This window comes from Fusarium graminearum, chromosome 4 (genome assembly GCF_000240135.3).
Source record: "Fusarium graminearum PH-1 chromosome 4, whole genome shotgun sequence".
NCBI lineage: Eukaryota > Fungi > Ascomycota > Sordariomycetes > Hypocreales > Nectriaceae > Fusarium > Fusarium graminearum.
The window spans coordinates 3,954,435-3,979,289 of record NC_026477.1 but is presented as its reverse complement, the minus strand read 5'-3'; the positions used below and the strand labels follow the sequence as shown (position 1 = coordinate 3,979,289).

Here is a 24,855-nt window from a genome sequence, read left to right as displayed (position 1 = left end):
TATTATTCATAAAGAAGTACGCCTCGTGGGTATCGCCCAAAAACGTTATATACCTACTAGATCTTTCGTGGCTCTCGTCCCTACATAATTCACGCGTAGCTAGGACAGTTAATTGAGTTTGAGGTCATAGCTGAATTTTCCGTTGATATTTTCATCATGACGACGTGCCACATCGAGTGCTAGCAAAGTATTCATATTCTTTCCAACAATCATAGACATCGTTTCCCCATCCCATCATATCCAGACACACATCTAACATGTGCACTTGGCCAGGCAGAGCAGAGGGACGTTGGGGTCCTGAGCACAAGTTCCGAAAAGGGCACAAGTACCGCCGACACATTCAGATTTGCAAGGCTCGAGAGTCTTGGGGTCAGAGTAGTAAAGACCGCCGTTGTTGCAAGCGCTGTGTCATGTTAGTGTTGGACAAGTCCGAAGTATTTTGTGAGGTAAACTTACGCTTTAGGAGCCGCAATAGCGACGGTGGCAATAGCCAAGATGCTGACAATAGAGAACTGCATTTTGATAATTGGATAGATTGTTTAAATTGTTTCGAGAGACATTCCCAGACTTCGGGTCATCGGCGTTCTTTATACAGCCTCCGAAAGGTATATCTGACATGCTGATTCCCAGGATCGAATCCTTCTACAACCTCACATTCCTATTCCTGATACTCTCGCGCATATACGATTCTGAAAGCTCCATGATTCGTATGACACCCATAAAGACTCATAGTACCAAGTCATGCCAGAATCTCGACCTGCCGGTTTGAGACTAGGGTCGCCTGAGGAAGGATTTCGGTGCATCAAACCCTTGCCGGGCCGTTCCCTTATTTCCGTGCTTTGGTTATTCACCATCGTGTTTGGCTGACGCGCTCCCATAGGATCCTCAAGTTCTTATGGGGCGGCATGGGGTATAAACTCCTTTCGGGTGAATATCCGGGACCCGTGCGGCGCTATACGAGGCACGCTTTTGGCCTGAATATTCGTGGGTATATAATATGAGACTCGGTCTTCGTAATTATCCGAGTTACGAGGACTCTAAGGATATAGAGTTAACCTGTGCCATTGTTGTACGCATTATAGATAGATATGCGTGCAATACGTCGACATAACGAATATCAACAAGCATTTATTACATTGCATTTCTATGTGGATTTACTGGTTGGATCACTGCCTTTTAAATTATTGAGTCTGTTGCTATGTTTAACTCCAACCTTTTGGCATCTCTATAAATTACAACTTCTGTTGCTTATCCTTAGCCATTGGGTCATCGCGATTTGGCCAGGTCCACGATTCAGATGAGAAACAGTCAACGAATATACACCTTGGGATCTGTACCAGTAACAGTGTGCTATTAGAAAATTATCATAACCTGAACAAGTCACTCGAGGGAACATATACAAAAAACAATAGTAAAATGTGACTAGATGACGTCTGACTCTTATTCAAAACCGATTGAGTTTCGCTTCTTATCTCGGCGGTGCCTCCGATCGGCTCCTGGCATTCGGACCAGCCCCATCCTTTTCGGAACCGGTTTAAGAATCGGAGCCGACACCGAATTCTGTATGACATCGCTATCTCCCCAAGCTGACTGACTCACTAGGAATACTAACTCAATACCAGATCTCTCAACACAACTCCTCTTACCTACATACTTAAATCCAGGAAGCCATGGCTTCAGCAACATATCAGATCGAAAAGCCACAGCGCAGCGACTATGACGAATGGTCAAGACTGTTTCGCGCCTACATCGACTTTTACAAGTCAAAGATTGAAGAAGATCAGTACGCGAGGACATTTGACCGCATCCTCGAGCAAAAGAATGGACTCCAGGCTTTAGTTGTCAGAAAGGTCTGTGGAGAGGAGAAATCCCTGGTTGGAATCGCGCACTTCTTTCCTGAGCAGACATCTTGGAGTGAGAAGCAGATTCTTCTACTGAATGGTATTCGTCAACCGTCAACTACCTATGGAAACCCCCTGACAATGTACAGATCTATTCGTTGACCCCTCGGTTCGCGGCGAAGGACTTGGAAGGAAGTTGACTGAAGCCGTGGCGGATATTGGAAGAGAGATGGGATGCACGAGGGTTCAGTGGGTTACCAAGCACGACAATGCTACTGCACGAAAGCTGTATGATACTATGGCCGAGACCCAGTTTGTTCAGTATAGGATGACTTTGTAGTAGCTCTACCCATAGGTCTGATGGAAACTAATGAGTCAAGAAGTCATCACTCAGACTCTGCCATAACAAGTGGTAGCACCGCGCGCATAATTTGCCCTCTTGACTTGTACTTCTTTCCCACCTCTGCGTCACGCCAAAATCCAGATTCAGTGATTGATCCACGTAGGATATAATGGGGTAGATGCGGCAAGTCTTCTGGACTGATAGCCGATTGTCTGACAACATTGCCCATCTTGTCCATAAAAACCAAAAGTAATTCCTCATCTCCGAAAGCCTCTTTGTCAGCGACGATCAACCAGAATCCAACCTTGGCTATTTCACAGATGGCGTCTTCGTAGTCATCTTCTTCTGGCGCTCGGGAGTCGCAAATGGATGATACCAATTCCTTAGCCTCTTGCACATCGTTATCGTTGAAATCTCGCCGCAGTGCCGATGCAGCCAGTTCAGGGAGGATTGTGTATACGTTCTGCCATTCATGAGAAGCCATGTCGAAGAGAGAAGCATCGTCAAGGACGCGCCACCAGCGTTCATCGGATGGACCAAACAGATCACCGTCTGGGTCCATATCGTCAAAGGCGTCGCACGCATCGCCAATCCAACGAGTGAACTTTTCATCACTGTCGCCGCCGTAGTGAGTGCGTAGGACAGTAAGGGTATCAAATAAAGTATTGTAAGGATCATATTTCTTAGCTATGCGACGAAGTTTCTGCGAACGCCAGGGCACCAGCACTGTTTGGATGAGCTCTTGTCTATCTGTTATAATGGCTTCCGCCGATATTAAAGCGAAAGCTGATATGTCATTTTCTTGTACAAAGGCTTTCACGAGCTCCCCTCGCTGTTCATCAACTGATAGATCTGAGGAAGAGTCCCATTTGCTCTACAAAGTGCAGGAATCTGTCAGTAAAGGTTGCATTTTCGTAGTTGGCCAGGTCATGGCACTTCACTACTTACAAGCAGATAACGCTCGACGGGCAATGAACCCCAAGGAGGAGAAACTGTTTCTTCGGTTCGGCTCATTGTTTATTTTCTTCCTCATATCGAGAAAAACAAGAACCAGTTCAACGATAAAAATGAGTTGAAGTAAGACTTTAGATTGCTGGTTCATTGGTCAAGAAGCTGCTAGCCACCAGATACAATGGGCCATTCAGCCTAGCGGCTTGTCTGTTGCCTAATATTCCAATCTGAACTAGCAAAAATACATCCGAGGGTGTTTTCTCAGGCCAGAAAGCTGTTGGAGATACCGAGTGTATTAGGGCTTGACATGCTCTATTGGTCTGAATATTGCCATCAGTACCTGTTCAGGGATGCGCAAAAGCGACCAAGAAAAATACAAAAGAAAGCGATAAAAAATAATTGCGCTGAATCATTTCTACAGAAGTGAAAAAAGAAAGTTGATTGGCGCTGGAGCGATGCTCCCACCAGGGCTTGAACCTGAGACCTTCGCATTACCGAACACTCGGAATGAAGTATTAGTACGACGCTCTAACCAACTGAGCTATGGAAGCCGATCAACTTTTGTTGTAGGGGAAGCAGACATAATCGCTCATCAATCCTAGCTTCAAAATGAACGAATACCGCCATTCGACAAGATGAACCTTTGAAAGACCGTACTACCTCAGTCTTATGCGTTATTTTTGAGCAATCAATGGGTTTGGCCAAGTATCTATCACAATCTGGAAGTCAGCTATGGGTCACAAACTCCACCTCTACCTTCAAGACCCATGTCCCAACTCGCATGCCGCAGTCTGGCAATGACAATCACTGAAGGAAAGATATAGTTGGAATAGGAGATTCTAGTCTATTTCTATGCCAATATACTTCTATGTCTAACAACTCTTTATGTATATCTTTATGACGCAATCTAAAAAGAAATATGATCCAAGAACGACAGCCTCATCTACCCAGGGTATCAAGCACCCAGATGCATCAACCAGGCTCTCACTTCATCCGTCAACCTCTCCCCAACGGGATTGAGATCCTCCAAGTCCTGCCACGAAATCTCAATCGTCAAATCGGCATCCTTGACCGACACCATGTTGATCTGCATTGCTGGCCCCGCAACGTCAGCACAGAGACTAAACCTGGCCTTCTCAACCGCCCAACCATCTTCTGACCCGTTGGCGGGCTTGTTGTCAACCACACCAAGGTTGGTAACATCCCAAGACAGCTCACGTGGCTTCTTGATTGTGGTCTTGTGATAGTCTTGCCAATCTGTAACAAGCTTCATCAGACCGACAACGGTATTGGTCAGACCTTGGCTAACACGCTCCTCGATATCGTCTCGGATCATCCCGGCTGCGCGCCAGATGTGTGGCTCAAGGCTAGGGATTGGTTGGGCGGGCCAATTGTTAACGCGTGCCTCAGCGCGAATGTCACTGACGATTTCTCGGCCGAAATTGTGATACACGGAAGCCACACAGTTCTGTACACTGGTCGTGGGGTCTAGATGAGCCCACTTTGCCCTGCGATTTTCCTTTGTCACGAGTCGACGCTGGTCCATTGATGTGCCGACGTTGAAGGCGTTGGCTTTGCCTTCTGACAGGTCAACTGATAGACATGCTAGTACAATTCCATGAACAAGACCGGTGAGTGTAGTTTCGTTCTGCCGACAAAGACGGAGGAGAGTCTTTAGTGTGATAGCGTCGATATCCATGCATTTGTGGCGCGTGATATAAGGCGCAGGGTGAATAGGTGCCCATCGCGCCTTTGCAGTCGAGGAAGCAAAAGCAGACGGACCAAAGCTGTGCCAGATCTCGGAAACAGCAAAACCCATGGTCACCTTGTGCTTGACAAGCTTCTCCTGCGGTTGCGGAAAGTTGTCTCTGGAAATCGCAGTCTTCATGACCCTTGAGCCTTGGATGAGAGGTGAAACTGGAGATGGTTGAGAAAGATTGTTGAGCAGTGTGCGAAGAAAGATCTTTGCGCCCATGCCATCGATGTTCGCATGGTTCCATACAAACATGACGTCCACAAAGCTTTCTGCTTGTGTGCGCATCAAGAGAAGTCTCCATCCCGGTCTCGTCTCGAGGTGTTCGAACTTGGCATCAAGCTGATATTGTAGATTTGCCTCAAACTCCTCTTCATAACCCACTGAGTCGGATCTCACCTCCCAGATTATATGGTCAGACAAGTCTACAGTATCAAGCTCAACCCAGACTGGTTTTTTCGAACCTTCGCCCACGAGACCGACTTGGAGGAGAGGGAATTGAGCGACTGTCTGGGCTACTGCTTGGTCGAATCTTGTGACCAGGTTTTCGTGATTTCGGAAGTTTGCTAATGAGAGCGGTAGTTTGTATCGGAACGTGGTGATGGTGCTGCAGTAGTGATCGAGGTTGTGCATGCCGGACTGGTACAGCTCACTAAACTTGATGTTAGCCGCGACGGAAGGCACGGAGTTGGATCGTGACACTTACATGTAACCCAGTCGGCGGATATAAGTTTTCGGCTTTGGAGACATGATGATGGTTATTTTCGATGCCGAATGAGTTACTGTGTGAATAAATAAATAAAAACGATTTACAAATTCGAGATCTCCAAAACTTTATACCATTCTTTCCAATACCTCAATTACCACATTCTCACTGATACCTATCTTTGGTGTCGTTTCACCATTTACTTAGTGTTCCCCTCAATTTGGCCCCCATGGTCCGCGGGCACATTCTCGGATTCGGTCGGCCACCCGAATGAACTTTACTCGTATACCCATGTCCCCCAGACTAGATACTATTCGGATACCCGGCACGTCGGGACACGACGAGTTCGAGGCGGTGCAAGGGGTATAGATATAAAGCCCGATGTGGACCTACTAGGGTCGGCAGTTGGAGTCTGCTATCGCCTTTTGAAGCTTCGTCCAAGTGCCGCTTACGGATACAATAGCTTTGCTTCTATTTTGATGACATATTGTGAAACAGGGTTTATCAAGCTTAATGCGTCTCGTCTTTATGTCCGAGCTTCCGGAACGCGAGAAGAGAGCGAATTACGTTGCGCTGCGTTGCATCGCGAAAACAGAGTTTACCAGCATTGTTGGGGTCTGCCAGTGAGACGGATCATGTTTAATTTGTAGACGTTTCCTGTGCAAATTTGACAACAGATCTATTGTTCTTATTCAGTTTTCAACTTACGATTCTTCCTACCCTGTGACTAAGATTCAGCGCGCAATTTTTATTAGTCTAATCGGCCAGATCTTTCCGGTTTTATCACCCCATTACTCAGTCAAGCTATCTCAACCATGAGCGCGATAACGCTAGTCGAGATTGCCGAGATGATAGCCAACGTCTCTAGACAAGAATATGTCGCCGACTTCCTCAAGCACCAAGTATCGAGTCTCAATTCGAGAGAGACGTGTTGGCCCCAATCAGGTGTTTCTGGCCTTCTATACCTGTTACGCGCGAACCTATCCGAGACGCAGTCATGGAACAACAGTTATATAGAACAGGGTCCATACCATTTCAACAGCTCTGGAAACACATACACTGTGGACTTTGCTAAGAAAGAGTATATTGTCAACGGCGTGGATCAAGATTCGTATATCACCTTGTCTTACGTTCATGGTAGGTTGAAAGCCCTGCGTCTTTGGTACTAGATAGCTAACTGTCCTACAGGGCTGAGCATGATTATTGCCTTCTTCTTGGTGTACCCCATTATCTTACTGATGGAGTCGAGTACGGTGCTTTGTGATCTTATCAATCGACCAGTAGCAAAGATAACAGTTCAGAAGTGGGAGTCAGCCCTACGAATCCTCGTCTTTACACCTCTCGTCGTCGCGGGTTTAGTGACGGGAATCCTCGGGATGGGCTCATCAGATCATTTTAGGACAGAACATGGGGTAAGACTACCGGAGCACACAAATAATAACAAACTAACGAGGAATCAGGTTATCGGAATTATCACAGTAGTCTTTGCAGGCTTCGTATCTATCCTATTCTTCTTCGGTTGCTGCTTCGACAACCGTCTGCGTCGAACGGCACGCGGTATGCGCTGGCTTCAGAATATTCACTACTTCGACATGTTTGTCTGCCAAGTGATTCTCATGCTATCTGGTTTCGTACTCACAGACGGCTTTGATGATCTCTCAGTTATGGGGTTATGCTATATCCAGATTTCAACAGCGTGGTCAGTTTCGCTTGGCATGATTGCAGCGTTTGTGTGGAATAGTGCTATGGTTCTGATGACAGCCCAGTGGTTTCTTGTACGTAGAGCCAGACCGGAACCTGTTTCTACTGGCGTCCCGGCGGGTGTCAAGATGTGGAGATTTGTGAGGTTGTGGAAGAAGAGAGATGTGAGGGAGGAGCAGGAAATGGGGTCTCTGTCTGAAACTTGCGAGGCAAGAATGGAATCAATGGATTGAGGTTTAGCGAGATAGATGATATTGCTTTGGTTATGTAGTGAATTGAGGAGTTTGCAACCACATCTTATGACACATTTTGAGAAACTTAAGCTTTTCATAGACCTCAGATGACCACCGATATTTGAACGACGTCCGATTGTTAAAGCTGTATCGTATGATGCCAACATCAAGGAAACAATAGTCCCAAATCCAAATCTTGACCAAGCATGCGGCAAATCCTCCATATCGGCCCATCCACATCATCTACACATGGCTTCTAATCAAACAGCCAATAGATTGTAAAATAATCATCATCTACCCTACAAGGCCACGCATTGACTGCATATTCGGATGCCCGCGGAGTGCCGAGATGGGTCCCGCGGGCTGGGATTGCCCAAGGCTTAGCGGATGATCCTGGTCTAATCCCTGTCCATATTTTTAGCATACGTCCGTCTCAGACATGATGTCTTGAATTGATTTAGGGCGGACCCCGCGGGCGTTATGTTCGGCAGTGATGACATGTCAATGCAAGTTGCCGGTGGTAGGAGTGTCCGCAAATCCGGGAGAGTGATGAGTTGTTCTCGGGGAGCGTAGGTTTGACGGCCGAGAAATGGGTTACATGGCTTAAATCTTACATGTTTGTTTGGCAACTCTTCTTTGTTTATATCCTGACCACGTTCGTGACTTGACTGCCATCATTATCAATATATCCAACTCAATCAATAAGTCTACAACAACCACTTCAACAACAACAACTATAATAATAAGAGTAGTCAGCCTTTGATCCAACGACCAAGTTCCAACATCACTTCACAAGACAACACTCCACAACACAACTCGACAAGATGGCGATCAAAGATGGTGGAAAGAAGAGTGGCCAAATTCCAGGCCCCAAAGGTAAACCCGTTAATTCAATACCAAAGCACCACACCACTAACTATCCAAGGCCTCCCTGTACTCGGCAACCTCTTCGATCTCGACCTCAGCGACTCTCTCACATCCCTGATAAACATTGGTCAAAAATACGGTTCGTCACTTCCCCATCCCACTGTTGCCATCGAAGCAAGCTGACCTCCTAGCACCCATCTTCTCTCTGGAACTCGGTGGCCACAGAGAGGTTATGATATGCAGCCGCGATCTCCTCGACGAACTATGCGACGAAACAAGATTCCACAAAATCGTTACCGGCGGTGTTGATAAGCTACGACCTTTGGCCGGAGATGGTCTCTTCACAGCACAACATGGCAACCACGACTGGGGAATTGCGCATCGTATTCTCATGCCTCTTTTTGGACCTCTCAAGATTAGAGAAATGTTTGATGACATGCAAGATGTCTCTGAACAACTGTGTCTCAAGTGGTACGTACGCTACTGTATCTCGAATTGATCGGCGACTAACTATTCCAGGGCTCGTCTAGGACCCTCAGCAACCATCGACGTAGCCAACGACTTCACCCGCCTCACACTAGATACCATCGCCCTATGCACAATGGGATACCGCTTCAACAGCTTCTACAGCAACGACAAGATGCACCCGTTTGTCGACAGCATGGTCGCCGCCCTCATCGACGCCGACAAACAATCCATGTTTCCCGATTTCATTGGCGCATGCAGAGTCAAGGCACTGTCCGCATTCCGCAAACACGCCGCTATCATGAAGGGCACATGTAACGAGCTCATCCAAGAACGACGCAAGAACCCTATCGAGGGAACAGACTTGCTCACTGCCATGATGGAAGGCAAAGACCCCAAGACAGGAGAGGGCATGAGCGATGATTTGATCGTGCAGAACCTCATCACTTTCCTTATTGCTGGACACGAGACCACCTCAGGTCTTTTGTCGTTTGCCTTTTACTATCTCCTCGAAAACCCCCACACTCTTGAGAAGGCCAGGGCAGAGGTCGACGAGGTGGTTGGCGACCAGGCCTTGAACGTCGATCATCTAACAAAGATGCCATACGTCAACATGATCCTCAGAGAGACTCTCCGCCTGATGCCCACTGCCCCAGGATTCTTTGTTACACCCCACAAAGATGAGATTATTGGCGGCAAGTACGCTGTCCCTGCTAATGAATCATTGTTCTGCTTCCTCCATCTTATCCATCGCGACCCTAAAGTCTGGGGTGCTGATGCTGAGGAGTTCAGACCTGAACGCATGGCTGATGAGTTCTTTGAGGCTTTACCCAAGAATGCTTGGAAGCCTTTCGGTAACGGTATGCGAGGATGTATCGGTCGTGAGTTTGCTTGGCAAGAAGCCAAGCTGGTAAGTCTAACCCTTGAGCCTCTCCGATATACACTGCTAACACTAGAGTCTACAGATCACCGTCATGATCCTACAGAACTTTGAACTCTCCAAAGCCGACCCAAGCTACAAGCTCAAGATCAAGCAGTCCCTCACTATCAAGCCCGACGGTTTCAACATGCACGCCAAACTCCGCAACGACCGAAAGGTCTCTGGTCTCTTCAAGGCTCCTAGTCTTTCAAGCCAACAGCCCAGCCTGTCCAGCCGTCAAAGCATTAACGCCATCAATGCCAAGGACTTGAAGCCCATCTCCATCTTCTACGGCTCCAACACTGGAACGTGTGAAGCACTGGCACAAAAGCTATCTGCTGATTGCGTCGCTTCTGGGTTCATGCCTTCCAAGCCTTTGCCTCTTGACATGGCTACGAAGAACCTTTCCAAGGATGGGCCTAATATCTTACTCGCTGCTTCGTATGACGGGAGACCTTCTGATAACGCGGAAGAGTTCACCAAGTGGGCTGAGTCGCTAAAGCCTGGGGAGTTGGAGGGTGTCCAGTTTGCAGTTTTCGGATGTGGTAAGTGCACTATTCGATGATACAATTTGTGGCTCAGTTGACTAACTGTATTACAGGCCACAAGGATTGGGTTTCCACATACTTCAAGATCCCCAAGATCCTGGACAAGTGTTTGGCAGACGCCGGCGCAGAGCGACTTGTCGAGATCGGTCTCACAGACGCCAGCACTGGTCGCTTGTACTCCGACTTTGACGACTGGGAGAACCAGAAGCTCTTCACCGAACTGTCTAAGCGCCAAGGTGTCACGCCAACTGACGACTCTCATCTAGAGCTGAACGTCACCGTCATCCAGCCCCAGAACAATGATATGGGCGGTAACTTCAAGCGCGCCGAGGTCGTCGAGAACACACTCCTCACATATCCTGGAGTCTCTCGCAAGCACAGCCTGTTGCTGAAACTGCCCAAGGATATGGAGTACACACCTGGTGATCACGTTCTGGTTCTTCCCAAGAACCCGCCTCAGTTGGTGGAGCAGGCCATGTCGTGCTTTGGAGTGGATAGCGATACTGCGTTGACGATATCCTCCAAGAGGCCGACATTCTTGCCGACTGATACACCAATTCTCATCTCTAGTCTTCTCAGTTCTCTTGTTGAGTTGTCTCAGACTGTCAGTCGGACAAGTCTCAAGCGACTGGCTGACTTTGCTGATGATGACGACACAAAGGCATGCGTTGAGCGTATTGCTGGTGATGACTACACCGTTGAAGTTGAGGAGCAGCGGATGTCCCTTCTTGACATCTTACGCAAGTACCCGGGCATCAACATGCCTCTCTCTACATTCCTCTCCATGCTACCTCAAATGCGTCCCCGAACATACTCCTTCGCTTCAGCGCCTGAGTGGAAGCAAGGGCACGGTATGCTTCTGTTCTCTGTGGTCGAAGCTGAAGAGGGAACAGTTTCTCGACCGGGCGGTCTTGCTACCAACTACATGGCTCAATTGAGACAAGGTGATTCTATCCTAGTGGAACCGCGACCCTGTAGGCCGGAGCTGCGCACAACGATGATGCTTCCTGAACCCAAGGTGCCAATCATCATGATCGCTGTGGGCGCTGGATTGGCACCATTCCTTGGTTACTTGCAGAAGCGCTTTTTGCAAGCGCAGAGCCAGCGCACTGCTCTCCCACCTTGTACTCTGCTCTTTGGTTGCAGAGGTGCAAAGATGGATGACATTTGTCGCGCTCAACTCGACGAGTACTCTCGCGCGGGCGTAGTCTCCGTCCACCGAGCTTACAGTCGAGACCCAGATTCTCAGTGCAAGTATGTGCAAGGCTTGGTTACAAAGCACAGTGAGACTCTAGCCAAGCAGTGGGCTCAAGGTGCTATTGTCATGGTCTGCAGTGGGAAGAAGGTGTCTGATGGTGTGATGAATGTTTTGAGTCCAATCCTGTTTGCTGAGGAGAAGAGATCAGGAATGACAGGTGCAGACAGTGTTGATGTTTGGAGACAAAACGTGCCTAAGGAGCGCATGATTCTGGAGGTATTTGGGTAAATTGGGTACTTGGGTAGGGTTATTATTTTGCATTAGAGTTTAGGTAAAATGTATGGTTCATTTGTTGTAACATATAGATTAGGATAGACTGATGTTTAAAGTATTATTTATTTTTGCCAATGCAATAGATCAATTCAGGTACGCTGGTTTCATTATTTATGACTTGACTTCCAAACAAATGTCTTTGACTTCATTACTATCCATATCCAAACCCACTTATGAACAACAATGCATGATCCAAGATGCGATGCCAGTCCTCCCATTACCCGTCATTTTATTCCGCTCAAAAATAGAATCTATTTAGTTCTGTCCATACCTAGTATCTCTCTTCATCCTCAGGCCTTACATGGACCAAGGATAATTGTGATAGACGATCTTCCGATCCGTCAAATGATCCCTTGGGCGGTACTTGCGAAAGCTTGACAGCATGAGATGACGCAGTAGTCGCGTTTGTCGTGTACTGACTACTACCACGAGTACCGGTCTTGCTTCTCATGTAGTTGAAGGCGCGCGACTCGGTAGCGTACTTGAAGTAGGGTCTCAACGCGGGCAGGCAGGCAATGACAAGACCAATGTACAAATCAAGCGAGTTCCAGAAGTCTAGAGACGTGTAAGTATCAAGGGGTCGTTGAGGGTAATGCTCAAGACTTACGTATCGTGACTAGTGATGCCTCGACACCGGTGTATACCTTGGTGTAGCGGACAATACTTAGAGACATGTTGATTAGGCCAAGAAGGAAAGTGAAGTATACGCCGATGCGAAGCCATCCCTTGATCATCAAATCCGGCACGATCAACCAAGGGAGCACAAAGACTGATCTGTTAGTACATGTCCATCTCATTTGAAGATGTAAGGAGAGTAAAAGCTTACTGAAAATGTCGCAGGAGAAGTTGAGGGCCCAGATGGCCCTAAAGAATGACATAAGTGGATCTCTATTGCATTGGCGTTCGGTATCAAAAGTCCTATTCATGCCTCAGTATATGTGTAGAAAAGAAGAAGAGAGACTTACCACCAACGGTCGACGGGAGTGCAAATTGTAAACAGGAGAACGACCGTGACAACGAATGAAGCAACGACGTAGCAAACAGTTGCCCAAAGAAACGCCCTTCTTTTTGTCATGAATCTCGGAATTACCTGATGATACACACCAAGTAGTGCAGCCTTGCACAGGTAGAATGACGTTACAAAGGGAAGAACGCTTATCCAGAGTAACTATGAGTGTGTCAGCTCGTGGTGTACACAGCTATCAGTAACAGTGATTTGTACCTTGAGGATCAACTGTTTCCTCTCATCTGATGCATCGAAATTCGTCAGACTAGGGTCTATACCATCCTCCATGACACCCATGTGCACATAGGTGATGCAAAACGAGGCAGTGATGATGCCCATCGCCCACGCACACGTCATCCATACATCGCTTCCAAGCAGACGCTGCTTCTGAAGGCCTAGTCGGAGCCATATACGGGCGGCAATTACCAACGTCGACAATGAGATGAGAGTCCATTCCATAATCTGTGAAGAAACCTGTCAGCAGGTGTTTCGGAGTGTCGTCGGTGGGTACGGACAAGAAGTGCTGATGCGCCTGGAGCCATGTCTTCGACAGTCCTTTGGTCTGGTTCAGTACTACTGTTGAAGTCGAGCTAAGTTAAAGGGTCGTTCGATTCGATATCGGGCAAGGCGGCTTGTGCTTGATGCTAGCTTTAGTCGATAATATATCGATACCGGTAAGTCGTAGTAACATGAGTGCGAAGGAAAGCAAATTCGCTGGGAAGGGTCGTCGGACCGGCCAGCAACCTCTTTTAAAACTCAAGTCATCGTCCGTCTTCAGACGAAGATCCCAAACCATCTAAGTTTTGTGTCTCATTCCAAAGTTAGCGTATCCGGTAATTCGTCGTCTGATCCTACCGGGCTAGGACGTGTCGCATTCCAGTCTATAAACGCCATTCGCTTACACTTAACATGGCCGGCTTAGTCAGGGACCCTTCTTGTACCTTGCATACAAATTAATCGTTGGTCAGGTACCTGATGTTGCCGGAAAAGACGGTCTGGTCTTTCTCGACACTGACGACAACCGCCACTTAGGTTTAACTTTTGGATAATACAGGTTATGGAAATGGATCCAAGCCTAGAACCACACACACCTACTGTACTCATGTCAGTGGCTGAGACCTTTTTTCTCCAGTTGGGCTGATATCACCAACACTGAAGAGTGAATCTACGTGTGCCGAGACTCTGACCCTTGTTGGTCGACAATAGCTGGACATTATATGGCCTGATTCCCAAGACAAGACAATAGGAAATGTGATGGTTATCAGATCATGAATTTTCGCCGTTTTCAATGTGCGATACCAAACTCGAGACTTTCCACGTAAACGATGAAGCCGATAGCCCAAAGAAAGCTTGGCAGAGGAACAGTGAATGCTAAATTCAAACAGGAAAGGGATAGTGACAGAAAGCAGTAAGAGAATCATTTCCTGGCCTTAGGAGACAAATTTATCCCATTAGTCATAGATAACATCAATCATAAGGCCCTTACATTCCGCCGCGGAACCGCGGTGAAGTGTTTCTTCGTGACGCATCAAGCTGTACATCTATGGATTCTAACAGATAACAGTTAGTGACTAGCCCACCACACTGAAAACTTGGCCCGTGTTTTCACCGACCATAAGCCACAATACCCTTGCTTCGTTCATGCGCCATACCTTGGCTATCAAAGATGAGAGCCCTATCGATAATACGCGGGAAATAAATATCGACTCTGTGCTAGAGGCGTTCACCTTTGAGACCGGGCGAATATTTGCGGCTGTGTACATTTCAATGCCCAATATTGAGTCAGGAAGTTTAGCATAATGCTGTAAACTAGCGGCAACTGGAGTCAGGTACGAAAAGAAGGGACTTAAACAATAGCGCCACGAGGCAAAGAGATCAACTAGCCGCTTGGTCTTTAGCTACCGCCTTGGCAATATTATATTAGTGATAGAAAAGCCAGTTCTGCAATGATCAACCTCGTTAGACACGTTCTGACCGCTTCGTAGACGTGTGACGTCAAGGGGACTGCTTTTGATGATGCCGGCGGCAATGTTCATGGTTCTAATTACCGACGGTTCAGGTTTACCGCTGGCCATGTCTTTGCAGATTGCGTCTTAAGTTTGGTAGGACTGCTTCTCGAGCAGGTCTTCGCCTCCAATACAATTATATTTCCCACATGAAATCCATTGCGAGAGTCATGTATGCAGTTCTGTATCTTATTGATATCGATAACGACATTCTAGAATACTACGAAAGTGGGTAAGCCCCAGTCCCTTGCTTCCAGAATCTTGGAAAGATCTTTACACAGAAGGAAAACCTATTTTCGGGGGCCAAGGCAATAGGACTGTCGTTTCCGTAGGTCATTGCCATGCTTTATATAACAGCATGTGTTACGTCTGAATGTGGTTCAAAATGGCACAGGCACATGCTCAAGAAACCTGAAATATCTTAGAGATGCATCACTTACACTGGAGATATTGGCTATTGAGCAATATTCTACATTAATCTTTGTTGGATCAGAAGTGCTGTTTCTTGGGACATGGTGACTACCGATTCATGGACCGTCGAATATTCTGACGCTGTCTTGAGATAATGTCAGAGACAGTAAAAATCATTAGATAGCTGTTAAGAAAGATTTTAATTATATTTCTTTAACTTGAAAAATATGTAACTTCAAAGACAAGATGTGACGAAAATTGTCCCATTTGAAGGATGTTCCTATTGCAACGCCAACATCTCCGAATTAAAAGTCCCAGCATGGTTACATTAGACAGGGCTGAACTGCCATCGGAGTGAAGCCCGATGTATGGCGTTTGAGACTCCTGTGATTAATCAACACCTGCCTATGTTGGTAGACACATGACTATCGAATCCCGAAACCTCCACATTCCGGCATCATGGCATGTCATGGCGATGTTGCAGCACATCAACCTCGGCGGCGTCGATCCGCGCTTTTATTCGGCAACAGCAATGTTCAATTTAAGGGCAGCCAGCTGAAAATGTCGAGGATAGAAGGATGTTCTGGGACAGACCAGGTAACTTTGTTTGACGCCTGAAAACACACCGACAGTGACCACCCACGGTTGAAGAATGACACTGCAGATATATAACGAGTGGAGAGAAGGCAAATTACCAGCTATTATTTTGTACGGAGTTTCGTTTTCTAAGAATCGGTTGACAACCAACGACCATGACTACGGTACTTTTATGCCTATTTCGTTGCTGTATATCCGCGTCCGCTCCCCACTTACCCATCTCGGACTACTTCTTGCCCAGATAATTTAGCCTGTTATTTGTCTCAATCACGAGCATACTGTTGACCACAAGAGATACGTGCACCTGCATCGGCATTCACAGCGAAATTTGGATGCTACTACCTAAGCAAGCCTTGTGATTGGATTTGGACATACCTAACTCCCTGTTGGCTATTTCATAGGTCTTGTTGTGGCAGAAATCGTCCAAGTCACATGTCTCTATGCCATGACAATGCATCTGAAACGCGAGCTGAAGTGTCAAATGGACAGTTCTCTTTTTAGCCCGTCCTTGTACTGCTGCCGTAACAGCTATGCAGGGATTTCAAGTAGCACAGTTCAAAAGCCATCACGTACCGATTTGAGATCATAAGCCAGATTATGATCAACAGGCAAGGCTACAATAAATTAGAAAGAGTAGCGATGCAGAGTTACTACTATGGAATGTATAAGCAGGCTAGCGTGATCAGTAACGTGAGTGAAATGGTTCCGTGCAAGTAAAGTGGTCACAAGGTTCTGATACAAGAGACGATATCTCGGAAAGGAATACGAAAAAGAAAGAGAGAGAAATGCGAAAAGATGTGGAATACAGAAAACGAAGAATTGTATTGTGACTTATTCAAACACAATATATTCTCATTTCGTTATAATAAACTAACCATCATGGCTTGCTCCCAGCTTTGATCATTCTTTTATGCCTGCCAATGGTATCTTAAGACAGACACCACGCAATCAATGCCCCCACGACAATCCCCATCAGACAGCTTATCCGAACTACAATCGCGGCCCATCTAGAATGCCTTAGACTTGCCACCATCATCCTCGTCCATCTCCTCACCGCCACCAATAACCGTCTTATGGAACATGCGATGCTTGACACCAGTCTCAAACAGGTAGTCAATCTCCGAAAATGTCCTTCCCTTCGTCTCGGGGATGGCAAAATATGACACGACAAAGGAGATGGAGCCGAGGCCAAAGAAGAAGAATCCAATCTTGCCTCCCCAGTTCAGCTGGTCTGTGTTGTACATGTACGGAGTAAAGAAGTTAAAAGCCCACATGCTAAGAGACTGACAGGTAAAAGCAATGCCTGATGTCTTGGAACGCAGTCGAACGGATGAAACTTCAGACTGGAGCACGGGTACGGCGGTGGCGACTCCGAAACTGTTGAAGAAGCCGACTAGTACGAGACCTACACCAACCATCCTGTCATATTATTAACATTAAAGATCCAATGCTAGTATAGGAGAGTACAAACCATTTTGCAGCCTCGGTCGAGAAACAACCAGCAATACCCATAGCCAACCACGCCGCATTATCAGCGAAATGGCTGATCAGAATCATCCTCCTGCGTCCATAGCGGGGAATCGTGTACCATGAAATCATGCCAGCGATCATAGTCGATGAGATACCAATCAGGTTAACCATGAGAGAGTATCGTGACGACATGCCAGCCATGGTGAGAAAGTAAGCAGCGTTGGCAATAAGGGACATGCCAATGGCCTGTTGGATACTGGTAAGAAACATGGCAAGAAAGGTGCGGCGACGGTTGGTGTCGCGGAAGCACTCTCGATAAGTAGGGGCGCCTTCGTTCAAGACGTTCTGGCTACGCTCTTCCTCGAGTGTTCGCATGATTTGTGGGAGCATGTCAGACGCGCCGAGTCTCTTGAGAGAACGCTGCGCTTTGTCAATCTCATCTCGGGAAGCGAGCCAGACGGGACTCTCTGGGAGGACCAAGGCGACAACCATGGCCCAGCCGCCAAATGCCCATTGAGTAGCAAATGGGATCTGGAAGGAGTTGCGACCAGCGCCATTGGATCCACCAAAGACAACCGCGATAGCGATCAAATGACCAAAGGCCTAATAACAGCTTATCAGTAAAAGGTCGCGATGTATGCCTAGACTATGCACACTTACCACGTTGAAGCCATAGAAACTGAGAAAGAATCCACGAAGATGTTTAGGGGTTGTCTCAGAAATCCACGTCTGGCAAGCTGACATGAGAAGGCCACAAGAGGCACCCAACACGAACTTGGCCATCATGAAAGAGATGCGGCGGTTCAGCATGGTCGCGGGCATGCAAGAGGTGAACGACACAGCCGCGCCAACACAACCCAGCAGACCCCCCAAGAGTACTGTGGCTCGTCTACCAAGACGGTCCTGGCATACTCCCGCAGAAAAAGCACCAGAGCCAGCACCGAGTTGAAGGAAACTATTCCAGAGAGCAATCCAAAGAGCTGGGATAACCCACTTCTCACCATGAGGTTCACCAAAGTCCATCTTGAACTGTCTTAGTGATGAGACAGCACCGATGATGACCATGTCGTAACCAAACAGAAGAGGGCCGATGTTGATGAGAACAGCATAAAGCAAGACTTTGGGATACTTGGCTACAGCTTGCCATGGCTTCTCAGTGTCTGCGACATGTTGTGGCAGGTTTTTCTCAACATGGACAGCAGACGAAGCCGTCTTGGTGGGAGACGCATGCTTGGTCCCGGCGAGCGTCATGACGAAGGTTCAGAATGAGATCTCGAGTAATGTGTCTACTGAGACTGAGTATTCAGAATCGACGACAACAAAGGTGTCCACTGTTTCTTAAGTATTCCAAGACTAAGACCCCACAAACGTCAATATCAATCTGGGGGATCACCCACGAGGTTCCCCAGAATAGTCCTCCCCGCTATACCCCACGATTAACTATTGCCTATCTCGATTTTCTGCAACCTCTTCCGGGATGTGGAGATGTTTCTTTAACAAATTGAGGTTTCATTGCAGGGGGGATAATTGCTTGGACTGATTTGGCCCATGTTTCGGTGAGAAGCCCGCCGGGATGTGGACGACGACAAACACCGTGACCTTTCCCCTCTTAGACGGCAGTCCTCTCGGGATTAACAACAAATCAAACCGAGGCAACTTAGTTTCAACTGCCACTTATAATTGATCTGCTTAATGCATTTTGCAATGAAGCAGTAACATCAGCCATCTATCTCTCTACCATCACATCATGTTGCGACCACAAGCCAACAGGGCTCGCGACCTTGTGTCACTAGACGGTGTTTGGAACTTTGCCCTCGCCAAATCTCACGACATTGAAACTGAGCAAGCATGGAAGAAGCGAATCTCACCAGAGCTTCAAGTACCTGTTCCAGCCAGCTACAACGACATCTTTGCTGACGAGACCATCCGCGACCACGTCGGCTGGGTCTACTATCAGCGTCAAGCAGTTGTTCCCCGCGGTTGGGTTGCGCCTCAGCGTGTCTTTCTACGTGTAGATGCTGCAACCCACCACGGCAGAGTTTACGTCAACGACAAGTTTGTCGTCGAGCATATCGGCGGCTATACACCGTTTGAGATTGAGCTTACTGGACTTGTCGAACCGGGGTCAGAGTTTCGTCTTACGATTGCTGTGAACAATCAACTCACATGGGAGACTATTCCGCCGGGTCGCATTGAGGCTCAAAGTGATGGTTCGCGGAAGCAGAGCTATCAGCATGACTTTTTCAACTATGCTGGATTGGCCCGTTCTGTGTGGCTTTACTCGGTACCAAAGGTCTTTATAAATGATATCAGCGTCGGCACAGATCTTCTTGGGGACGGAACCGGCATTGTCGAATTTGATATTCGGACCTCTGGTGAACTTCAGGCTGACGCAAGATGGCGCATCCTGCTCGACGACGAAGAGGATGCGACAGTGTGTCAAGCCCAAGAGTCACATGGAAAACTTGAGGTTAAAAACGCTAAATACTGGGCACCTGGTGCTGCGTACCTTTATCAGCTTCGGGCTCAGCTCGTACGCGGCGAACACGACGAGATCCTCGACACATATAACCTTGCCGTAGGCATCCGTTCAGTCGAGATCCGAGATGGCCGCTTCTTCATCAACGGGAAGCCATTTTATTTTACCGGCTTTGGCAAACACGAAGATGGCCCCGTCCGTGGACGCGGTTATGACGCGTCATACATGATACACGACTACCGTCTGATGAAGTGGATAGGAGCCAACTCTTTCCGAACCTCCCACTACCCCTACGCAGAGGAGGTTCTGGAATATGCCGACAGACACGGCGTGGTTGTTATTAACGAAACAGCCGCCGTTGGTCTCAACCTCAATATTGTCTCGGGTATGTTTGGCAACAAGCAACTTGCCACATTCTCCCCGGATACCATGAGTAGCAAAACACAGGCTTCACATGAACAAGCTATCCGTGAGCTTATCAGCCGGGATAAGAACCACCCTTGTGTTGTGATGTGGATGCTGGCAAATGAGCCTGGGGCCAGCGAGCAGGGAAGTCGAGAATACTTTGAACCGCTCGTTACCTTGGCGCGATCGCTGGACAGTCAGAAACGGCCAATGTGCTACTCCCACATGATCCACTCTAAGCCTGATACAGATCGCATCGCAGACCTTTTTGATGTAGTCTGTATGAACCGCTACTACGGGTGGTACACGCAAACAGGAAACCTCAAAGCCGCAGAAGTCGCCCTTGAAGCCGAGCTACGCAGTTGGCAAGAAGCCTACGCCGCCAAACCCATAATCATGACGGAATATGGCACCGACACAGTCGCAGGTCTGCACACCGTTTGTGATGTGCCCTGGACTGAAGAGTACCAGGTTCGCTTTTTGGACATGTATCACCGCGTCTTTGACCGCATTGATAATGTCGTCGGCGAGCATGTGTGGAACTTTGCTGATTTCCAGACATCGGCTATGATTATTAGGGTTGATGGGAACAAGAAGGGTATCTTTACTAGGGATCGCAGGCCAAAGAGTGCAGCTCATGCTTTGCGAGCGAGATGGACTGGGCCTGTTGGACCTCGCAAGATAGAGGTGACCAAGCAATAAGTTTAGAATTGTCATAGATTTGTTGGAAAGTAAAATATGGGATATTTCAATGTTTATTACTACAAAGACTTTACCATGATGTGGTCTCTCTGCACTATGGACCCAATCGTAAAGTCGTGGTCTCCAACCTGCTTGTATCCCCATTTCTCATACGCCTTTATCGCCCTGGGGTTCTCCTCCCACACCCCCAGCCAAAGATGCTTAAAGCCTTGATCCCTCGCCATCCCTTCAATAACTTTCTCTAGCGCCTTTCCTACGCCAGCGCCATGGGAGTCGGGATCAACATATATCCTCTGCAGCTCGACAGTCTTTTCCAGATCCTCTACGCAAGGCTCACTGCTTCCCCTAGTGAGATAGGCGAAACCCAGAAACTCGTCATCCGAATTGGTCGCGACAATGACATCCTTGTCCGGGTCGTTGATGTCGCTCGTGATTGCTTCTTCTGTGTATGATTCTTCCAGAAAGGCTGCTAGTTCGTGAGGCTCGACCGAGTGACCGAATGTGATTGAGAAGACACGTGCGCCAAGTTCAGTGATGGCGCTAACATCTGAGAGAGTGGCACGGCGGACGCTGACTGCTTTTTGTGATGGTGCCGTCATTGTTGTGCGCGGTTGGGTGTTTTCGAAGCGAGGGTTGTTGCAATAATTGTGGTAGATATGGCAACTCGACCAGTGGTTAATACAAAGAAGCACTGGGAGGACTTTATGATATATGCGTAAATGAACTAGGACTGATGCAGGCGATCGAGTTTTTTAATGATCCAAGATTGAAGGCCAATTGAGACCAGGGAATGCAAGAGAACAATTTTGACGAAGGCCGGATGTTCCAGAAACATGTTGCCACATTCTGCGAGATCTCGGCCCCGCTACCGGAACTTTAGTGCGCGCCCTTCATGTCAAATCTAAAAGTCAATCACTCGCCTTTCGATTTACATTCCCGGGCCGGTAATGCAAGCAGGTACTGTATGTGAAGCTAGTATATTTTAGTTGTATTTTTGTTATCCACCTGTATCTATGCATTTCGCTCGCAGGGCGCGCAGAATGACAACCATTTGCTCAATGCTCGATCCTGGAAACGCCCACCTTTCGCAGATCCTAATTCCTTTGTCCTGCAATTGGTTCAGATCTGGGACTCTCAAAGCATCCAGTCTTGAGAACGCGGCGAATGAGAGGAGCAACACAACAGCCATTGTTCTAGTTGATTTGATTAGTGATAAGCATCTCAACTTGTGAGAGGTTCTACATACCCATGCAACAAATTTTCCAACGAGGCTGTTGGTGCGTGAACTGCGTGTTCTACAGCGTTGAGGTACCTTCGGCAATGCAAAAGACATTGTCTAGCATTCTCGAGAGTCGCTGGGTTTGGCGACGTCCCTGGAGCTAGCGCACAAACCTGGTACAGAAAAGGCCTATATATAATATCTCCCGTGGTGTGATACCGTATAGACACCATGGTATCATCAATACCGATCGGCGGACTGTCCAAGTTTGGTCGGATGCTGTGAGGAAGGAGGTGATACCACGCCCCCAGCTGACGATTCAACTCGTGGGCTAGGTTCGGTAGACTGGACAGTGTTTCCTCGGAACTATCTGCTGGGTCTCCTGTCCCTGGCTCTGCTTCGGCGTAAAGAACGTAGTGGATTCGGTTGAGGAGGCGACGAGATGAGAGATCGGCTAGCCAGCGGTGCATGTATGGTTCGGAAGGGCCGTCGGACCATGGGTAGGGAAGTTTGTCAACGATTTTTTCTATGCCACTCCGAGGGAGATGATGTTCTGCAAGGATATCACTGTGCTAGTTAGAAGAGGTTTGCTTAGAACAATGAAGTGACAGCTCACCATTCAAGAACGAGAATAGCCCAAAAGACTCGTAGAATTGATTGGTCTTGAGAACCGCCTTGACCGTCTCGTAATAGCTTCTCGGATCTGGATCTTCATCAGCACGGTTCCTTGTTATCTGGAGAGGTGATGTACCTGATCCAATAGTGCTGCACGTCAGTAGAAGCCATGTGTACCAACCGCCATGCAAGCAAAGGCCTTGACAAGTAACTATAGTACAGCGCAGCCAGATACAAGGCCTGGGGTAGAAGAGGGTCACCACCAAAGGATCCCAAAGATTCGGTCAGCAGTAATCGCACAGCTGGAGTGAAGAATCGTATTCCAGGACTCCAACACGCGTCCATTCGATTTGGTGTCTCGGCTGCGACAGTGCCAAGAGCCAACACAACAAGCACCAACGCCGAAGGGAGATCTGGTTGGGGTCCACGGTCGAGAACGCGATCGTATAACTCGTAGAAAGCCCGTTGATCAAGAATGGGGTGGAATCGGTGCACCAGTTGGAAGTAATTGCGCACGAGATGGTCGGTCTCATTGGGGGAAACTAAAGGAATGTCTATTTGGCTAGCCGGTGTCGCATTCAGTCTCAATCCTTCGGGAACCGGGCGTCTCAACTCGATATGGAGGAACAGATCAGGAGGATAATGACCTAGCAATGCCTTTGCGGGAGCTGAGCGTAGAAGATTCCCTGTCGTTGATGAATGGGACAGGGGTATGTCCATGGTGGTGTTGAAGACATTGTTGTTAGCGAATTGTGATAATGAAGTTTGAGTTCCGGGTCCTGTTGAGTGAACTGATGATGCTGGAATAATGCCATCTTCTGGGCTGATGGCTTCGACGGGTCTGGGGATAGAATATGGTGTTGGTACTGGACTTTTCTCTCTTTGTCTTGCTATGGCGGATTGGAATGTTGATTCGAGAGATTCAAGGCGGTCAAAGATTTCATCGACTCTGTCTACCGAGATGGCGATGCGTCTACGTCGTTTAGCAGACTTCTTTCATATCGCCAGTAGTGAAACGTACTTGCTCTCATTGCCTTCGTCGCGATATGCGCATTCCGAGTTGTTCGCTTCTTCACATAGCGTACAGACAGGTTGTCGCCCATCACATTTCCTCTTTCTGCCAGGCCATCAGTATATGGAACATGATCCAATGATCAATCAGAGGCAATACCTCTTTCTGCAGTAATTGCAAGCCTTGGCGGCTCGCTTCCGCTTTGTAGAGTCCATGCCTCGTTGGGGCGAGTGTGACACACTCATGGTGAAATCTCTTGCGGATGCCGGGCGGAAGTTGGGGCGGAGACTGGCGGAGAAAGATCCGCCAGGGAGGAGACCCACTCGGCAGGTTATCGATAACGGAAGAACTTGAGGCCCGGAACCTTCATTTCGGAAGTTGGACCGGCTTGTCGGGGCAGCTCCGGAGAAGCATTGTTGACGGATGTCGCGACAGACGCGTCGGTCCGGAAATGCAAATGTCTTTTCTTCGTGGAATGGTGATGTTATCTTATCTCGATGGCAACAGGTAGTTGGATTAGATTAGATTAGCCAGTTAAAAGTGACTCACAATTTTGCCTACCCAGTACAACTGTCGCGTCGCGTAAATTTCATTTATTATCTTCTACGACATCCAGGCAAAACGATCGATATCAGCAGTACAGCAACTAAACTTCAAACTACTCGTGGTTGAATCTATTCCAGTTCTTCCTGTCAAGATACTGCAATCACAATACACTCAGACAAGAATTACAACATCTACCATGTCTGATGCCCGATGAGAAAAACGGATTCCTAGAACAAGTATGTCACCTCACATAGCGAGGTCAGACAGGAAGGATTGTTGAAAATGCAACCTATTGATTACCCTGCAACTCCTCCACTTGACATTACGTGATTTTATTGATTCACCCCGGATTTCACGATACATGAAAAGGATGATAAAGTGGACAGCATCTAATCTTGGGGTATTCGCACGCCATCTTTAGTTGTCAGCTTCGACCAATGCGAGGTCGAATTGACCGAGACCCCGAGTTTGCCGACGACACAATCATCAATCAGATGCCCAATCCAGTTTAGAGATGGCGGAATCCATA

At 47.7% G+C, this 24,855-nt stretch overlaps 11 protein-coding genes and 1 non-coding gene across 12 annotated transcripts; 4 read left to right on the top strand and 8 right to left on the bottom strand.

The window, feature by feature from the left end:
• Positions 1 to 1,670: 1,670 nt before the first annotated feature.
• FGSG_07600 (uncharacterized protein) lies at positions 1,671 to 2,181 on the top strand (the record flags this gene model as incomplete). The annotated part of the gene is made up of 2 exons (XM_011329081.1): positions 1,671 to 1,941; positions 1,991 to 2,181. 2 exons carry the CDS (start codon positions 1,671 to 1,673, stop codon positions 2,179 to 2,181), a joined length of 462 nt encoding a protein of 153 aa, XP_011327383.1.
• Positions 2,182 to 2,227: 46 nt separating this feature from the next.
• Positions 2,228 to 3,198, bottom strand: FGSG_07599 (uncharacterized protein; the record flags this gene model as incomplete). The annotated part of the gene is made up of 2 exons (XM_011329080.1): positions 2,228 to 3,058; positions 3,133 to 3,198. 2 exons carry the CDS (start codon positions 3,196 to 3,198, stop codon positions 2,228 to 2,230), a joined length of 897 nt encoding a protein of 298 aa, XP_011327382.1.
• A 393-nt stretch (positions 3,199 to 3,591) lies between these two features.
• FGSG_20677 lies at positions 3,592 to 3,686 on the bottom strand. Its single transcript has one exon. It is a non-coding gene; the product is annotated as a tRNA-Ile (tRNA).
• A 404-nt stretch (positions 3,687 to 4,090) lies between these two features.
• Positions 4,091 to 5,638, bottom strand: FGSG_07598 (uncharacterized protein; the record flags this gene model as incomplete). The annotated part of the gene is made up of 2 exons (XM_011329079.1): positions 4,091 to 5,540; positions 5,595 to 5,638. 2 exons carry the CDS (start codon positions 5,636 to 5,638, stop codon positions 4,091 to 4,093), a joined length of 1,494 nt encoding a protein of 497 aa, XP_011327381.1.
• Positions 5,639 to 6,409: 771 nt separating this feature from the next.
• Positions 6,410 to 7,528, top strand: FGSG_07597 (uncharacterized protein; the record flags this gene model as incomplete). Its single annotated transcript, XM_011329078.1, has 3 exons — positions 6,410 to 6,731; positions 6,783 to 7,006; positions 7,055 to 7,528. The coding sequence occupies 3 exons, from the start codon at positions 6,410 to 6,412 to the stop codon at positions 7,526 to 7,528; spliced, it is 1,020 nt and encodes a 339-aa protein (XP_011327380.1).
• An 824-nt stretch (positions 7,529 to 8,352) lies between these two features.
• On the top strand, positions 8,353 to 11,950 carry FGSG_07596 (uncharacterized protein; the record flags this gene model as incomplete). Its single annotated transcript, XM_011329077.1, has 6 exons — positions 8,353 to 8,404; positions 8,454 to 8,534; positions 8,587 to 8,866; positions 8,915 to 9,770; positions 9,826 to 10,324; positions 10,381 to 11,950. The coding sequence occupies 6 exons, from the start codon at positions 8,353 to 8,355 to the stop codon at positions 11,811 to 11,813; spliced, it is 3,201 nt and encodes a 1,066-aa protein (XP_011327379.1). The 3' UTR covers positions 11,814 to 11,950.
• Position 11,951: 1 nt separating this feature from the next.
• On the bottom strand, positions 11,952 to 13,247 carry FGSG_07595 (uncharacterized protein). Its single transcript, XM_011329076.1, has 5 exons — positions 13,081 to 13,247; positions 12,824 to 13,026; positions 12,685 to 12,776; positions 12,466 to 12,627; positions 11,952 to 12,413 (listed from the first exon to the last, which is right to left on the bottom strand). Exons 4-5 carry the CDS (start codon positions 12,590 to 12,592, stop codon positions 12,130 to 12,132), a joined length of 411 nt encoding a protein of 136 aa, XP_011327378.1. The 5' UTR covers positions 12,593 to 12,627; positions 12,685 to 12,776; positions 12,824 to 13,026; positions 13,081 to 13,247; the 3' UTR covers positions 11,952 to 12,129.
• A 902-nt stretch (positions 13,248 to 14,149) lies between these two features.
• Positions 14,150 to 14,939, bottom strand: FGSG_13168 (uncharacterized protein; the record flags this gene model as incomplete). The annotated part of the gene is made up of 4 exons (XM_011329075.1): positions 14,150 to 14,235; positions 14,351 to 14,405; positions 14,517 to 14,762; positions 14,820 to 14,939. The coding sequence occupies 4 exons, from the start codon at positions 14,937 to 14,939 to the stop codon at positions 14,150 to 14,152; spliced, it is 507 nt and encodes a 168-aa protein (XP_011327377.1).
• A 1,946-nt stretch (positions 14,940 to 16,885) lies between these two features.
• Positions 16,886 to 18,599, bottom strand: FGSG_07594 (uncharacterized protein; the record flags this gene model as incomplete). The annotated part of the gene is made up of 3 exons (XM_011329074.1): positions 16,886 to 17,297; positions 17,350 to 17,951; positions 18,009 to 18,599. The coding sequence occupies 3 exons, from the start codon at positions 18,597 to 18,599 to the stop codon at positions 16,886 to 16,888; spliced, it is 1,605 nt and encodes a 534-aa protein (XP_011327376.1).
• Positions 18,600 to 19,095: 496 nt separating this feature from the next.
• Positions 19,096 to 20,934, top strand: FGSG_07593 (beta-glucuronidase; the record flags this gene model as incomplete). Its single annotated transcript, XM_011329073.1, has 1 exon — positions 19,096 to 20,934. One exon carries the CDS (start codon positions 19,096 to 19,098, stop codon positions 20,932 to 20,934), a length of 1,839 nt encoding a protein of 612 aa, XP_011327375.1.
• A 59-nt stretch (positions 20,935 to 20,993) lies between these two features.
• FGSG_07592 (uncharacterized protein) lies at positions 20,994 to 21,533 on the bottom strand (the record flags this gene model as incomplete). Its single annotated transcript, XM_011329072.1, has 1 exon — positions 20,994 to 21,533. The coding sequence occupies one exon, from the start codon at positions 21,531 to 21,533 to the stop codon at positions 20,994 to 20,996; it is 540 nt and encodes a 179-aa protein (XP_011327374.1).
• A 329-nt stretch (positions 21,534 to 21,862) lies between these two features.
• On the bottom strand, positions 21,863 to 24,025 carry FGSG_07591 (uncharacterized protein; the record flags this gene model as incomplete). The annotated part of the gene is made up of 7 exons (XM_011329071.1): positions 21,863 to 21,894; positions 22,181 to 22,229; positions 22,327 to 22,706; positions 22,770 to 22,918; positions 22,950 to 23,741; positions 23,790 to 23,885; positions 23,940 to 24,025. The coding sequence occupies 7 exons, from the start codon at positions 24,023 to 24,025 to the stop codon at positions 21,863 to 21,865; spliced, it is 1,584 nt and encodes a 527-aa protein (XP_011327373.1).
• Positions 24,026 to 24,855: the final 830 nt, after the last annotated feature.